At 38.3% G+C, this 14828-nt stretch overlaps 1 protein-coding gene and 1 pseudogene across 1 annotated transcript; both read left to right on the forward strand.

The window, feature by feature from the left end:
* The first annotated feature begins 384 nt into the window (after positions 1–384).
* Positions 385–7080, forward strand: LOC122913625 (olfactory receptor 4P4-like). Its single transcript, XM_044260280.1, has 2 exons — positions 385–1320; positions 7024–7080. Exons 1-2 carry the CDS (start codon positions 385–387, stop codon positions 7078–7080), a joined length of 993 nt encoding a protein of 330 aa, XP_044116215.1.
* Positions 7081–8317: 1237 nt separating this feature from the next.
* LOC122913626 lies at positions 8318–9271 on the forward strand (annotated as a pseudogene).
* The last annotated feature ends 5557 nt before the right edge of the window (positions 9272–14828 follow it).

Below are 14828 nucleotides of genomic sequence, written 5' to 3' on the forward strand. Positions count from 1 at the left end.
TGATGCCTTTGATCTGAAAGGATTTTTTTTTAAGATTTTATTTATTTGAGAGAGAGATACATAGCTGGAGAGGGAACACAAGCAGGGGAAGTGAGAGGGAGAGGCAGGCTTCCCACTGAGTGGGGAGGCTGATATGGGGCTTGATCCCAGGACACTGTAAACATGACCTGAGCTGAAGGCAGATGCTAAAAGATTAAGCCATGGAGGCACCCCTGATTTGAAAGGATTTTAAAGATTGTAACAAAGTCTCTATAACCTACATCTTTTTTTTTTCCAATTTGTAAATATTACAAAACACGAAAAGTGCTATTAAAGATGTCATATGTTCTGTATTATTTCAGATAACTTAATTTTCTGTTGTGTCTCTGGAATATCCTCAAACTCATGGAAAATCAGAACAATGTCACGGAATTTGTCTTCATGGGTCCATGGGGAAATAAGCAAATGGAGCTACTGTTCTTTTTCTTCTTCCTGCTTTGTTATTTGGTAATCTTAATGGGAAATTTTCTCATCTTACTCACGATCACCTGCAGCCATCTAATCGAACAACCAATGTACTATTTTCTTTGTCACCTTTCCCTCATGGATCTCGGCTACACCTCCACGGTGGTCCCCAGGCTAATCAGGGACTTCATCGCAGAAAGAAAGATCATATCCTATAACGACTGTATGACCCAGCTATTCACTGTCCACTTGCTGGGGGGCGTGGAGATATTCATCTTGGTGTCCATGGCTTTAGACCGCTACGTTGCCATTGCCAAGCCCCTGCACTACATGGTCATCATGAACCGGCGGAGGTGTAACACGTTGGTCTTCATGGCCTGGGGTGTGGGGTTTTGGCACTCTGGAGCTCTATTGCTCACGGTACTCAATTTACCTTTCTGTGGTCCTAATCAGATCGATCACTACATATGTGATGTGAAGCCTCTTTTAAAACTGGCATGCCAAGATATTCATATTGTTAGTATCTTAGTGATTGCTAACTCAGGAATGGTGGTGGTTGCTGTCTTTCTCGTCCTGGTGGCTTCTTACATTCTCATATTATATAATCTTAGGACACACTCCTCTGTAGGGAGACGCAAAGCTCTTTCAACCTGCAGCTCTCATGTAATGGTTGTCATCTTATTCTTTGTGCCTTGTATCTATATTTATGTTCTACCTGCCGGGAGTGAGAACAAGGATAAGGAACTCTCTGTGTTTTACACTGTTATTGCCCCCATGCTGAATCCTCTCATATATACCCTGAGAAACATGGAGATGAAAATCGCCATGGGGAAGGTGTGGTCTAAAATGGCACATTCAGGGCGCCTGGGTGGCTCAGTGGGTTAAGCCGCTGCCTTCGGCTCAGGTCATGATCTCAGGGTCCTGGGATCGAGTCCCACATTGGGCTCTCTGCTCAGCAGGGAGCCTGCTTCCCTCTCTCTCTCTCTGCCTGCCTCTCTGTCTACTTGTGATCTCTGTCTGTCAAATAAAAAACAAATAAAATCTTTAAAATAAATAAATAAATAAATAAAAAATAAAATGGCACATTCAAAATTCCAGTAGGCGCACCAGGGTGGTTCACTTGGCTCAGGCCATGATCTCAGGGTCATGGAATCAAGTCCTGCATAGGACTCTCTACTCAGTAGGGAGCCTGATTCTCCCTCTGCCACTCTCCCTGTTGTGCTTGCTCTGTCAAATAAATAAATAAAATCTTTAAAAAAGATTTCGTGTAAAGATGATATTTATTTTACTTCTGACACTGTGTTCCCAGAACATTTATTATTTGAGATGTTGTAGAAAATATATAGCTTTCTTTGGTGAGCTGGACTAAATGATCTCTAACATTTTAAGAATCAAAGAAGAGAGTTCAGGTTGCAATCTGCATGCTAAAGTTTCCAACTAGTGGCAGATGTGGTTGAATGGGTTTGAGGAATGCTAGAAATGTCTTTCTAAAACACATGCCTAATCATAGCACAGCCCTCTCCAAAAATATAGATGGAACCCTATTTTCCTTGAATAAAATCCAAATTTCTCTCTTGCTTATCAAAATTGGTCCTGGCCAAATTTGTTAATCTCAGAAGGCATTACATTGGTAGAAATTATGGTGTTACAATGACAGGTTGGGGGGGTCAGGGAGAGCTGGGTGATTGCTGACTCACAAATTGCCATCTTTGTATCTTGGCAATTTGCTTTAATTGTATATGCATACTCATTTTTCAAATGTCTATGAAATGCATAATATTGTACTTTATAAAGTTGTAGCAGTACTTTGGCTAAAACATGTGAAGATTTTGGGAGGATATATGGCTACTGGAAACACATTATATCTCTTTCCTCTTTCCTTACCTTTCTTCATTTTTTCCCCCTTTGCTACGATGCTTTCAACCAATGACACCGAACTCCACATTCTTCAAACATACTCTAAAGTCTATCAGCTCTATGACTGTTTCTTCTACCTTTCCTACTTATAATGCTGCCCCCACTTTGTGTTAGGGTTCATGTCTTAAATGTAAGTCACACTCCTGATATTTTCTTTTTCCATAAGTTTTTGCTAATTCATGGATAGACTAGAAGTATTTCTGATTTTTCTCTGTTTTTCTGTTGTTATGAAACTGTACATTTACTCCCTTTAAATTAATCATCTGCTCCATATTAGTATTTTTTCTTCTGTTTTCCTGGTTTGAGTCTACTCAGTCAAAGATGCACTATATCTTTATTTTTCTTTTATCCATTTTCCAGCAATAACCCACACAGATTAAGAAATAAACAATTAATGAATTAAATTCAAATAATCTATCTTCTCTTTTTATTGACTTTATAGTTTGTTCTCACATATCCAGAACTTCACCATACACTAAGAATTATCATGAATTATTTATAAAATATAAAATGTCAGAAAGGTTAAAAATTCAACGTACATTTCATGTAACTATCAGGGAACAAATGAAAAGTGGCAGACTCTCAGCCACCTATTGGGTCTTTTTACTTATTTTCTGCATTTGGAGGTGCTGCTATTTCAATTTTAAGTTATCCCTTGTCTTTTGAACCACATAATCCAGTCAGCTCTGTGTTTTGGTTCCCATTTGGGAAGACGTTTCTCTCTGCCAAAGCCCTTGCCTTTTCTCGGCAGAATGATTGTATTGTTTCCACACACAGTTTTCTGAATTGAATTACTTCTGCCCCACAGCCAAGAAGAAGTCTAGGTAAAACCATAAATGAGGTAGAGCTTGTCTTTAATGTCAGGAAAGTTTCTTTAGTATTTCTGACCTTAAAAGTTTTCACAAGTCTAATTACTTTTTTCCCCCCCCTATGGTCGATGAAAACCTATGGAATAGGAAGGGAAAACATTCTGCCTATTTCATAGGAATTAAGTCTGTCTAGTATAGTTTGGTTTGACCTGGTTTAAACTATTAATTTTCAAAAAAATTGGGATTATTTTAAGAAGTATATTATTATAATACTTGTTTCTTGTATGTGTGATCATTTTTATCTCTGTGTGTGTGGTATGTGGGGTTTTGAGGGCCTTCAGGATGGGTCAAAGGAAATACTCAACCCATTAGAAAGAATGCTACACAACAGAACCAAAATCATTTCTGATTTGTTTTCCTTTCTCAAGAATCTGTAATATTTTATTGATAAAAACATAAAAATATTATATGGTAGGCCCACCAAAAATATATTGAACCTGATTAGTTATCCACCTGTAAGTTGTTCTCTCTAGAATTCACTTTCCAGCCTGCAAAACAATACCTAATATCTTCAAAAATACCTGAAATCTCAGTTTTGGAAGTAAGCTCAAACAACCCATAAAACAAATGGTTTTAGAAGGGAATTAGAAAAGAAGAAAAATATAACAAAATCGATTCTCAGAAGAGTGAGTTAATATGAACTGAGACAAATGCAGGGATTGAGGTGATAAATGAGGTACTTGTACACATCTCAAAGGAGTATGCTTATATGTTTGTGTGTGTCATTGGTAGACTTATGACCAATTATCTCCTGTGTATTGACACAAGGTCTGAGTGAATCTTGGTCAAAAGTATGCATTATGTTGAAATGGACAAACAGTAAAACACTGAGTTCTGATATCCATCATTCTGAAGTAATAGACTCTCTTATTTCCTCAGGGTTACTACACTTGCAAAGTGGAAGGCAAGCTGTAAATATATAAAAACCAGCTCCTTTCACTCATAGAAGGCACATAGTTCTTTTCCTTATTCTTATTTAGTAGCTCTGTGGGTAAATCTTTTTAACTTCTAGAGGACTGTACTCTTATTGAAACCAGAGAACTAACATTACTTAACTCAGAGGATGCACTATTGGGAGATGCAATGATACAATAAACTTAAAACACAAAATAATCTCTTGATAAATTGACTATTGTTATTATTATTGTTATTTTGTATCTGATAAGATTCTATAAAAATTGATCTCCTTAAGTTTAACATGCATAAAGGAAATTTTTTTAAATGTCTTATTTATTTATCTCACAAAGAGAGCTCAAGTAGGCAGAGAGGGAGGCAGAGAGAGAGGGGAAAGCAGGTTCTCCACTGAGCAGAGAGCCCTACATGGGGCTTGATCCCAGGACCTTGAGATGATGACCTGAGCCAAACGTAGAGGCCCAACCCACTGAACCACCCAGGCATCCCAAGGAAATTTTTTATATATCGATTTGTGTATGATGGAAAATCTGTTCTGTGAACATCAATGTGTACTTTTCTGGATGAACCAAATAACCCATACAAATGAACTTACATTGGCCCAGGACAAATGGTAAACAGAATTGCTGGGCATTGAGTGCTGATTTCTCCTCATATTTTTTTATATTCTCACTTAATGATGTAACATTTTTACCCTAACATGTGTAGCAAGAATGGATTATTTATTCTTTTTTCTTTATTTTCCTTCTGTCCTCCATTCCTCAGCCATCTATTCCATCACTGTTAGTCCCTAGCAATAAATAATGCAGGTTCCTTCATGATGGTGGGTCAATATTTTATTGATCTATCTACTCTATCCATGAAGGTTACTCTAGATAGTGATGCATATTGAACTGCATTGCATGTGTTTGTTTCTTTTTGTATTTTCCGATTTCAGAATATTCTGAAGCTAATATAAAAGAAATTTCCAAAATGGAGCAAGTAAGCCTACTTAAGAGAGTCTTTATTCATTTATTTATTTATTTATTTATTTTTGATATGATCAGGAGGTCTTAAGTGATAAAGAATTTATGCATGGCCCCATTAGAGAACCCAAGGAGATTTCTGAAACTTTCAGAGAGCTGTAAGCCCCAACCTGGACTTTACTTTCTCCTTGCCTTGACTCCTGAAACATTGCATCTTTTACTTCTAAAAGAGCTCCAAACTCACATTTCCATATTACCCCAACCAATCCAAGTAACCCTAATTCCCATCTCTGTTTTACATAGAGGGTCTGAATGAGAATTAGACTCATAGCCTTTCACCTGTATAACTCTGCTTCTCTTTGATTTCTTGGAAACACAATTTAAATTTCTACCTGAATCTGTATCTCTCAAATAGTCATTTTAATTGCCCAAATAAGTATATGTTTCTGTTTTCAGTAAAGTCTTTCTTAACCAACACTACCCTAATGCTATTCCATGCTGTATTATTTTAATTCAGAAAGCAAGATGAGTGCAAGTCAGGCAGAGTTTCTGAATTGCTCTTTCTGACTAGAGCATCATGGAGCCTCCTGAGAAAGTGCTTGAAACAAGCCAACACAAAGATGAGAAATAGTTATATCTAAAAATTGCCCACAGAAACCCGAGTCAATACCATGGAGAGCAATACAGAGGATTTTGGTGAAGATCTGTTCAGAAATGCCTCTGGGAATATAATTCCTTAGAGTTTCAAAGACCTATTAGTTCTTGTGTTGTCATATGTTATTTTCTGCTCTTCTGAATCAACTTTCTTTCAGCTATTGGCATAAAATAAGTGACTCCTAGAACTTAAAATGTGTATTTGTTTTTGCAAGAATTTCAAAATACTTAATTTTTCCTTCCTTCCTTCCTTCCTTCCTTCCTTCCTTCCTTCCTTCCTTCTTCCTTTTCTTTCTTTCTTTCTTTCTTTCTTTCTTTCTTTCTTAAAATCCACTTCTTACATCCCTGATGTTCAATGGATATTTAAGTTCTACTTCCTTTGCAAAATGTTCTAAGGCATGTTGAGATTCTCAAAATTATTACAGAGAATTAACTGAAATATGCTTGAATAATTGGTTTATAAATATCTGCATTTTATTTTATCTTTAGATAATGGAGAAGAATCATCAGAGTGAGTGCCTCAGAAGGGAGCTCCCCTGATTTCACCTAAAGCCAATCTTACAGCCACTGAGATCTAATGATCCATGAATTAACCATGCTGCTTTCATTGGAGAATGCTCCACCAACTGTGCTTTGGGGTGGTTATATACTATTTAAATTTATTCCACTTAATTCTATCCTTAAACCATATTTTCTCTAGCAGCATAAGATAACGTGATTACACAAAATAATTTCATGAACTATAGTCTTATTGTGCATTATGCATGAGCAGAATTCCACTTGAGAACATAAACAGTTGAGTTGAACTTAATGAAATTTTTAAGTTTCAGTGAACTTTATTGAATGTCTTTTTGGTGCTTTTGTATTTTCCATTATATTCTTATGAAGGAATAGCCCAATTTGTGATTGCATGTCCCAATGATGAGTAATTTTCTAACTTTCAAAATCTTGTCGTTCTAAAATGGACTAGATTTATCTGATTGAATTAATGGAACTATCATGGGCCATATTCTGATATCATTAGGAGAAAATCTGAACCTATGGTGGAAACTCTACTTTAACTATAAGAGTAATTATTCTTATTATCTAAATAGCACAATCAATACACAATGCAGAATTTTTATGCAATGCAACCAAAGAAATAAAATAATAATTTGATTGTATTTTTATAGTGCAGGGAAATTACTGGCCACTGATTAGTATTAAGAAGTCTCCAACGACAAACGATTTTTAGATTAATTTTTACTTCTTTTTATTAACAGATTGGAAACCCAGGGTTTGGATATATAAGTGATGTTCACTTTAAGTTGTTTATCTAACGATTAACTTTGAGTCAATTTGTTTTAGGCAAACACATCTCTCTGTAAACATTATGCCATCTCCTAAATTAGAAATCAGCACTGGCTCTAATAAGGAAAGGAGAAAATTGATCAATGAATCATAAAATCATTAACCTCTATTTAAGTACCATTCACTGTTGAACACTGTGAATTGATCATTATGTTTGCTTTGTTAAAAGAAGAGAGAGGTCTGTATATAAATAAAGTCTCGAGATTCTGCAAAAGATGGGAATTTGTGAATCTTTGATAGATTCATTGATGTAACATCTAGTTGCTGAGTGTTGAAACAAATGTCTCTTGGAGCTACGTTCTGTATCATTTTCTTTTGTTGATTTTTATTCACTAGATCATGTATAAAATACTGAAGTTCCTAGAAAAAGTCATGAAATACAAACAGTGTAAATATACTTCAGAGATTTCTTTTTATCTTTCATTTTTCACTTACCATCATGTGAATGATAATATTTTATTTTAAAATGTGCAATTGATATTGTTTGTCCACAGGGCAAGGAAGATAATCTTTTATATTTTTACTTTATTTTTAGAAAGGGAGAGACACACAGAGAGAGGGTGGGGGTAGAGGCAGAGGAAGATGGAGAGAATCTTAAGCAGCTCCACACCCAGCACAGAGCCTAATACAGGGCTCTATTTCATGACCCTGAAATCATGACATGAGACAACATCAAGAGTTGGACATTTAACCAACTGAGGCACCCTGGCACTCCAAAAACTGATATATTTTTAATAATTTTTCATTTCTAAGGACATACTCCCAAATAAAACAGAATTTGTCCAGATCATCCTGAAAGAAAAAGAGTTTCACCTATGCATAAACATGTACATTTCAAAATGTGCAAATTTTTTAACCATGTAAATTATAGTCCTTTTGCTCTCTAATTAATATAACTAATAATACAATTATTATATTACAATTATTGCTTTAACATCAACCTAACATTTGATTATTCCATCATTTGAAAATTACATCATTTTTCCTGTTAGAGAATAATTTACAATAGATTTCTAAAATAAGAGAAATAAAAAAGAAGCATAAATCTAGGTATCAGGAATAAATAATATTTATTTGAGGATATCAATTTGCTTTTAGGTAAATTTTATAGTATTGTTGCCATGCTGCTAATTTGTTATGCAGATTCCTATTTTTCCTTTCAGATATTTAACCCATCTGTTTATAATTTATGCCAGTCTGAAACACATGGAGAGCCAGAGGAATGTCTCAGAATTCATTCTCTTGGGACTTTCTTATGACCAGAACATGCAAATATTTTGCTTTGTGCTCTTCTTATTCTGTTATGTTGTCCTGTTGGCAGGAAACCTTCTGATCCTTGTCTCCATTCGATGCAGTTCCCTTTTTCACCAACCCATGTACTACTTCCTCAGCCACTTATCCTCTTGGGACATCTGCTATACCTCTAGCATTGCACCTAAATTTATTGCTGACCTGCTAGTGGAAAGAAAAACCATCTCCTATGGTAGTTGCATGTTACACGTCTTGACAATGCACTTCTTTGGAATGATTGAAGTTTTAATCCTTACAGTCATGGCCTTTGATCACTACGCTGCCATCTGCAAACCTCTCCACTACTTGCTTATCATGAACAGGACAAGGTGTCATCTCCTAGTCTTGGCTGCGTGGGCTGGTGGGGCTGTCCACTCCTTTCCTCAATTTCTTATGGTAATCAGGTTGCCCTTCTGTGGTCGTAATGAGATTGATCACTACTTTTGTGATATTTTTCCTTTGCTAAAGGTGACCTGAACCGATACCTACATCACTGGTGTCCTTATGGTTGTCAATTTAGGACTGGCTACCTTAGTGACATTTGCAGTTTTGTTTTTTTTTTCTTATATTATTATATTATTCAGTTTAAGGCATCACTCAGCTGAAGGAAGACACAAAGCCCTCGCTACCTGTGGGTCTCATATCACTGTGATAGCTTTATCTTTTGGGCCTTCAATCTTTGCCTACCTTTGACCTCCAACCACTTTCTCTGAAGATAAAATATTTGCTCTGTTTTACACCATCATTGCTCCTATGTTCAATCCCTTAATCTATACGCTGAGAAATACAGAGATGAAACTGGCCATGAGAGAAACTTGGTGTCAAACATCAGAGCTCAACATCTTTTTAACCAAACAGAGGGCCAGCTAGATGTGCATAGGAAACGGAGGAAATCATCTCAAAATGAACTTGTTCAACTGGTATCATGTTTATGAGTGACAGAACTTGGGACTTAAGAGTTTAATAATAACTAGAAAGAAATATAAATTTAATCATACAAAAATAAGTTTAAAACATAGGTAATTTTGTAGACTTTGAGATGGTAAGAACAAGTTTACAGACACAAAATCAGTTATACGCACAGTTTTTGGAAGATAAACAAAAGGGGAAGGGAGCCTCCAGAAGGGACCCATTGGAAAGTAATACCCCAATACGAGAGTGCCCTGCGATGGGGGACCAGCATTAACTTGGAGTCTGGTTGAAAGCACTCAAAAAGAGCAAAGGATCATGGGGGGAGACTGTGGGAATCAGAGCAGTTAGGGACAGGGGCTTAAGTTCCCTGAACCAGGACAGCCACTGCTGGTGCTGAGCCAGAGAGAGTGTGGTGAAGAATCCAGGTCTTGGTCCCTGAGCCACCAGTGCTCCGATAGTGTCTCGGTGGTGGCTCCTGTAAGGATGAGAGAGGCTCACCATCTAGCAGAACCACAGACTTTTGCACTCTCCACACACGCCACGTGAATAGAATCTGAGTCACGCCCCACACCATCCCCTGAGAGATGTGTGTGTAGGTGCCAGCTGACACTCTCTTGGACCCCTGAGAGTGAGTACTCCCAGCCCAGGCCAGCAGGAATGTGCTATCACTGTTTGGGACCTCTCTGGTGGTCTGGAGCTGCCCAGACAGCTGCAGCTATCATGGTTTTGGGTACAAGCAGGAGTTCCTGTGACTCCATAGACCATGAGTGGGAACGTGCACTGCCAGTGGCAGAGAGGAAATGTATGTGCTCTGGAGCACCCAGAGGGAAACAGACTGAGGCTTCTCCTGAGAGGAAAGCCTGGGTGAAGTTTGCTTTCCTCTAAACTTCCAAACACCATCAAAAGCTGCCAAGGGGAGAGAAAACAAACAAAAAACAAACAGGAAAACCTCCAGAGAACAAAAGCCTAAAAAACCGGTTTCCTCAGAGCCCACTCTCTTGATGGGGACAGGAGTACTTAACTCTAGCAAGACTCCCTGAAAACACATGCAGCAGGCCCCTCCCCCAGAAAGACAATCCAAAAAAAAAAAGTCAAGAGCACAACCACCACTACTTCATAAGTACAGCTTTTATTTTTTAATTTGTTCCCATTATTCTGGTTCATTAAAAAAAAATATATATATATACTTTTTAACCTATTTACCATTACAATGAGCTGTCCAGTACATCAAATTCCATAATAACCTTCTTTTAACCTGAACTTTTTGATACATATACCTGTGTTTTTTCTTTGCTTTTCTATTTTTTTAAATTTTTTTAAATTTTATTTTATTTTAGTTTAGTTTACTTTATACATTTTTTATATTCATATAGAGGTATGTTTCAAGGTAATAATCCCCTTTCCCTAATCAATGCTACCCCTATAGGTAAACCAGTTTTTAATCCCCATTTATCTTAGGAAAGTTGAGTCCTTTAACAAAGATATCAAGAAATATCCAGGAAGAATCAAAATAACCTTCCTTGCCCACACTGAGAATTTATAACAACTCTCCCATCTTTTGCTTCTGCCAGTGTTCCTGTGTATTTGTTTTTGTCCTGGTAGTACATAAATCTTATATTTGAGGTTCTTTTTGCCAAGGTTCTTTTTTGTTGTTGTTTTTATTTATTTATTTTTATTTCTCTTGTCATCTACTTTTGTCCATCTTTTTGTTTGTCTGTTTTTGTTTGTATACTTGATAAATCTTACTTTAGGGGCCATTTGGGCTGGGCCTTCTCTTTTATTTTATCTTTCGGTTTTTCCTCTCTCTTTCTCTCTCTCTCTCTCTTTTTTTTTTCTTTTTTCTTTCTTTTGGGTGGGGACTCTTGATTGCTCAGAAGCATTCCAGGGTGCACCTTGCCTGCACCATGGTCGATACATTCAGCTACACATCCATTCAGCCATCTGTCACCAAAATGACTAGGAGGAGGAATGCCAAACAGAAGAAAAATTTAGAGACTGAGCCTTCTGCAACAGAGCTATTGGATATGGACATAGACAGTATGTTGGAAAGGGAATTCAGGCTAATAATTATCCAGGCAATAGCTAGGTTGGAGAAAGTCATGGATGACAAAGTGAAATTGATTAGGGCAGAAGTGAAAGCCACCACAGATGATGTTCATACTGTTCTCAATGAGTTCCAATATAATCTAAATTCTCTAAAAGCTAGGGTAACTGAAGAAGAAGATAGAATTAGTGATCTGGAAAACAAACAGAGAGAAAGGATCAGGAGGAAGCCTGAAGCAAACAGCTTAGAAGCCACAAAAACATAATTAGGGAAATAAATGATGCCATGTAATGTTCCAAAATCAGAATTATTGGAATCCCTGAGGGGGAGGAGAAAGAAAGAAGACTAGAAGATATAGTTGAACAATTTCTTAATGAAAAATTTCCAAATCTCGCAAATGGAACCCATGTTCATGTACTAGAGGCAGAAAAGTCTCCCCCCAAGATCATCAAATCTAGAAAGACCTCAAGACACCTGATAGTGAAAATGATGAATCATAATTGTAGACAGGAGCTCTTGAAAGCAGCTAGGACAAAGAAATTCCTTCTGTACAGAGGAAAGCCCATCAGAATAAATCAGACCTGTCCACAAAAACCTGGCAAGCCAGAAAGGGCTGGCAAGATTTATTCAGGGCACTAAATGAGAAGAACATGCAGCCAAAAATACTTTATCCAGCAAGACTGACACTCAAAATGGATGGAGAGATAAAGAGCTTCCAAGACAGGCAGGATTTAAAAGAGTATGCCACCACAAAGCCGACATGGCAGGAAATATTAAGGGGGGTTCTATAAAAGAAGAAAAATCCTAAGAATATCATTGAGCAGAAATATATGGAGACAATCTATAGAAACAAAGACTTCATGGGTAACATGATGTCAATAAAAATGTATCTCTCAATAATCACTCTCAACCTGAATGGCTTAAATGCGCCCATATAACCACAAAAGGTTGCAGATTGGATAAAATGAGAGGACCAATCTATATGTTGTCTACAAGTTACCATTTCGAGCATAAGGATACAACTAGAAAGGGAAGGGATGGAGAAGCATCTTTCATGCCAATGGGCCTCTGAAGAAAGCTGGGGTAGTGCTTCTCATATCAGATAAATTAGATTTTAAACTAAAGATTGTAGTCAGAGATACAGAAAGACACTACATAATTCTTAAAGGGACAACCCACCAAGAAGATCTAACAACTGTAAATATTTATACCCCCCATGTGGGAGCAGCCAATTACATATGAAAACTGTTAAGATAAAGAGTCATATTGATATGAATACATTATTGATAGGAGATCTTAACACACCACTCTCAGTAATAGAGAGATCATCCAAGCAGAAAATCAATAAAGAAACAAGAGCATTGAATAGCACATTGGACCAGATAGACCTCATAGATATATAAAGAACATTCCACCCTAAAACAATCTGGAGAATAATCATTCTTCTCGAGTGCACATGGAACCTTCTCCAGAATAGACCACATACTGGGTCACAAATCAGGGCTCAACAAATTCCAAATCAGGCTCTTTCTATGGATGAGATATTTCCCAAAATAAAAGTTGGCCAATGTATAGCTGAACAAGGCTTAGTTCCTTTCCAGTCTTAAAAAATACCTATGCCATTGTTAATAACTTTTTATACCCTGAGGAGTTGGAGCACAAACTAAGAGTTCACTTCTCTTCGTTATTAATAGGCCATAAACCATGTGCTTCTTGTTGAAACAGATTCTGAGGAAGAGTAGGGGAAAATGCCTCAGCAGAGATTAAACTAGAAAATGCCAAAGATGCCAAAGGCCAGCTTTTAAAGTCTGCTTTAGCACAGAATAAATTAATCAAGGAGTGGGTGGCAAACTTCTGTGTGCATCTTCATACTTCAATGGCCCTACTTCTTCCTCTAGCCCCCACATTGGCAACTGGTTTCACAGACTTAACTCTGAGAGCTGGTGTAAATTTATACACTTCCTCCTACAAATACCACAATGAGGATTTTGTTCAATAAAATGAAGAAAATGTTCCCCTAAAAGAAATAATATGCTTTTGTAATACAGGCAATCCAATTACAAAGATATAGAGTGGTAAATATGGTTAAAATAGCTAGAAAGGGGCACATAACTGAGGGAAGCTTGAGTAGCACATGATAATACCATTGACCCTTGAACAGCATGGGCTTGAACTGTGTGTTGTGTTTCATGTGGAATTTTTTCAATACATGCTGTATAGTACTATATTTTCTCTTCCTTATGAGTTTCCTGCTAACTAGTTTTTTTTTGTTATAAAAATATAATATATTACACAAATACAGATACAAAATATGTGTTAATCAACTGTTCATTCTATTGGTAAGGCTTCCCAGACAACAGTACATGGTTAGTAGTTAAGTTTGGGGCAGGAGACAAGATGGCGGGGAAGTAGGAGGAGGCGCCATTTCAACTTGTACCCTAAACTGAGCTGATTACCTACCAAAGAACTCCAATCACCCATGAAACCCACGTCTGGATCTCTACAGGGGCGGAAGACGCCAGTGGGCAGTAAAGCAGAGTGGGAACGTTGGACTGATATCAGAACATAAACAAAAGGGAGAGGGAGCCACCAGAGGTGACCAATTGGAAAGTAATACCCCTAATATGAAAGTTCCCTGTGTCTGGGGATCATCATTAACTTGGAGACTGGTTGAAAGTACTCAAAAAGAGCAAAGGATTATGGGGAGGGGGGGGAATCAGGGTGGCTAGGGACAGGGGCTTAAGTCCCCAGACCCAGGACAGCCTCCCCTGGTGCTGAGCCAGAGAGAGTGCAGCAGAGAAACCAGGTCTTAATACCTGAGCCACCAGTGTGCCTGGGAATGCATGGGGTCCAGCTCCTGTGAGGGGCTGGAAGCCTCACCAGACAGCAGAACGCTGAGCCATGTTAACAGAGCCTGAGATGCATGCGCCCCTCACCCTCCTCTGAGAGAGGTGCGTGAAGGCCTAGCCCGGCATTCTTAGACCCATGCCATTCTACCAGAGCCTGAGACGTGTATGCACCCCAAACCTTCCCCTGAGAGAGGTGCGCGAAGGCCAAGCCTGGTGCTCTCTGACCTGCGCCCTGCTACCAGAGCCTGGGACACGCGCGCAACCCACACCCTCCCCTGAGAAAGGTGTGTGCAAGCCCTACGCTCTTAGACACAGAAAGACCAGGCACACCCAGCCCAGGCCAGTGGGAAAATCTCAGGGTGCAATTGCTGCTTGGAACCTCTCTGGTCTGGGGCTGCCCAGATAGCCACCACTGCTGTGGTTTTGGGTACTAGCAGAAGATCCTGCATCCCCTGGGACTGTGACATGGAACCTGCTCTGCCAGTGCCAAGGGGGATTTTATATGAGCTCTGCAGCACCCACAGGGGACCAGACTGAGGCTTCTCTCTGAGAGGGAGGTCAGCGTGCAGTTTGCTTTCCTCTAAACCTACAAAAAACATCAAAAGCGGTCAAGGTGAGAGAA

Source organism: Neovison vison, chromosome 7 (genome assembly GCF_020171115.1).
Source record: "Neovison vison isolate M4711 chromosome 7, ASM_NN_V1, whole genome shotgun sequence".
NCBI classification, from domain to species: Eukaryota; Metazoa; Chordata; class Mammalia; order Carnivora; family Mustelidae; genus Neogale; species Neogale vison.

Excerpts from the sequence above, each read along its gene's own strand:
- LOC122913625 (XM_044260280.1), top strand. The coding sequence starts at position 385 with ATGGAAAATCAGAACAATGTCACGGAATTTGTCTTCATGGGTCCATGG. Across the intron at positions 1,321-7,023 it reads CAGGGCGCCTGGGTGGCTCA|ATTGGAAACCCAGGGTTTGG; the intron begins GTGGGTTAAGCC and ends TTTTATTAACAG.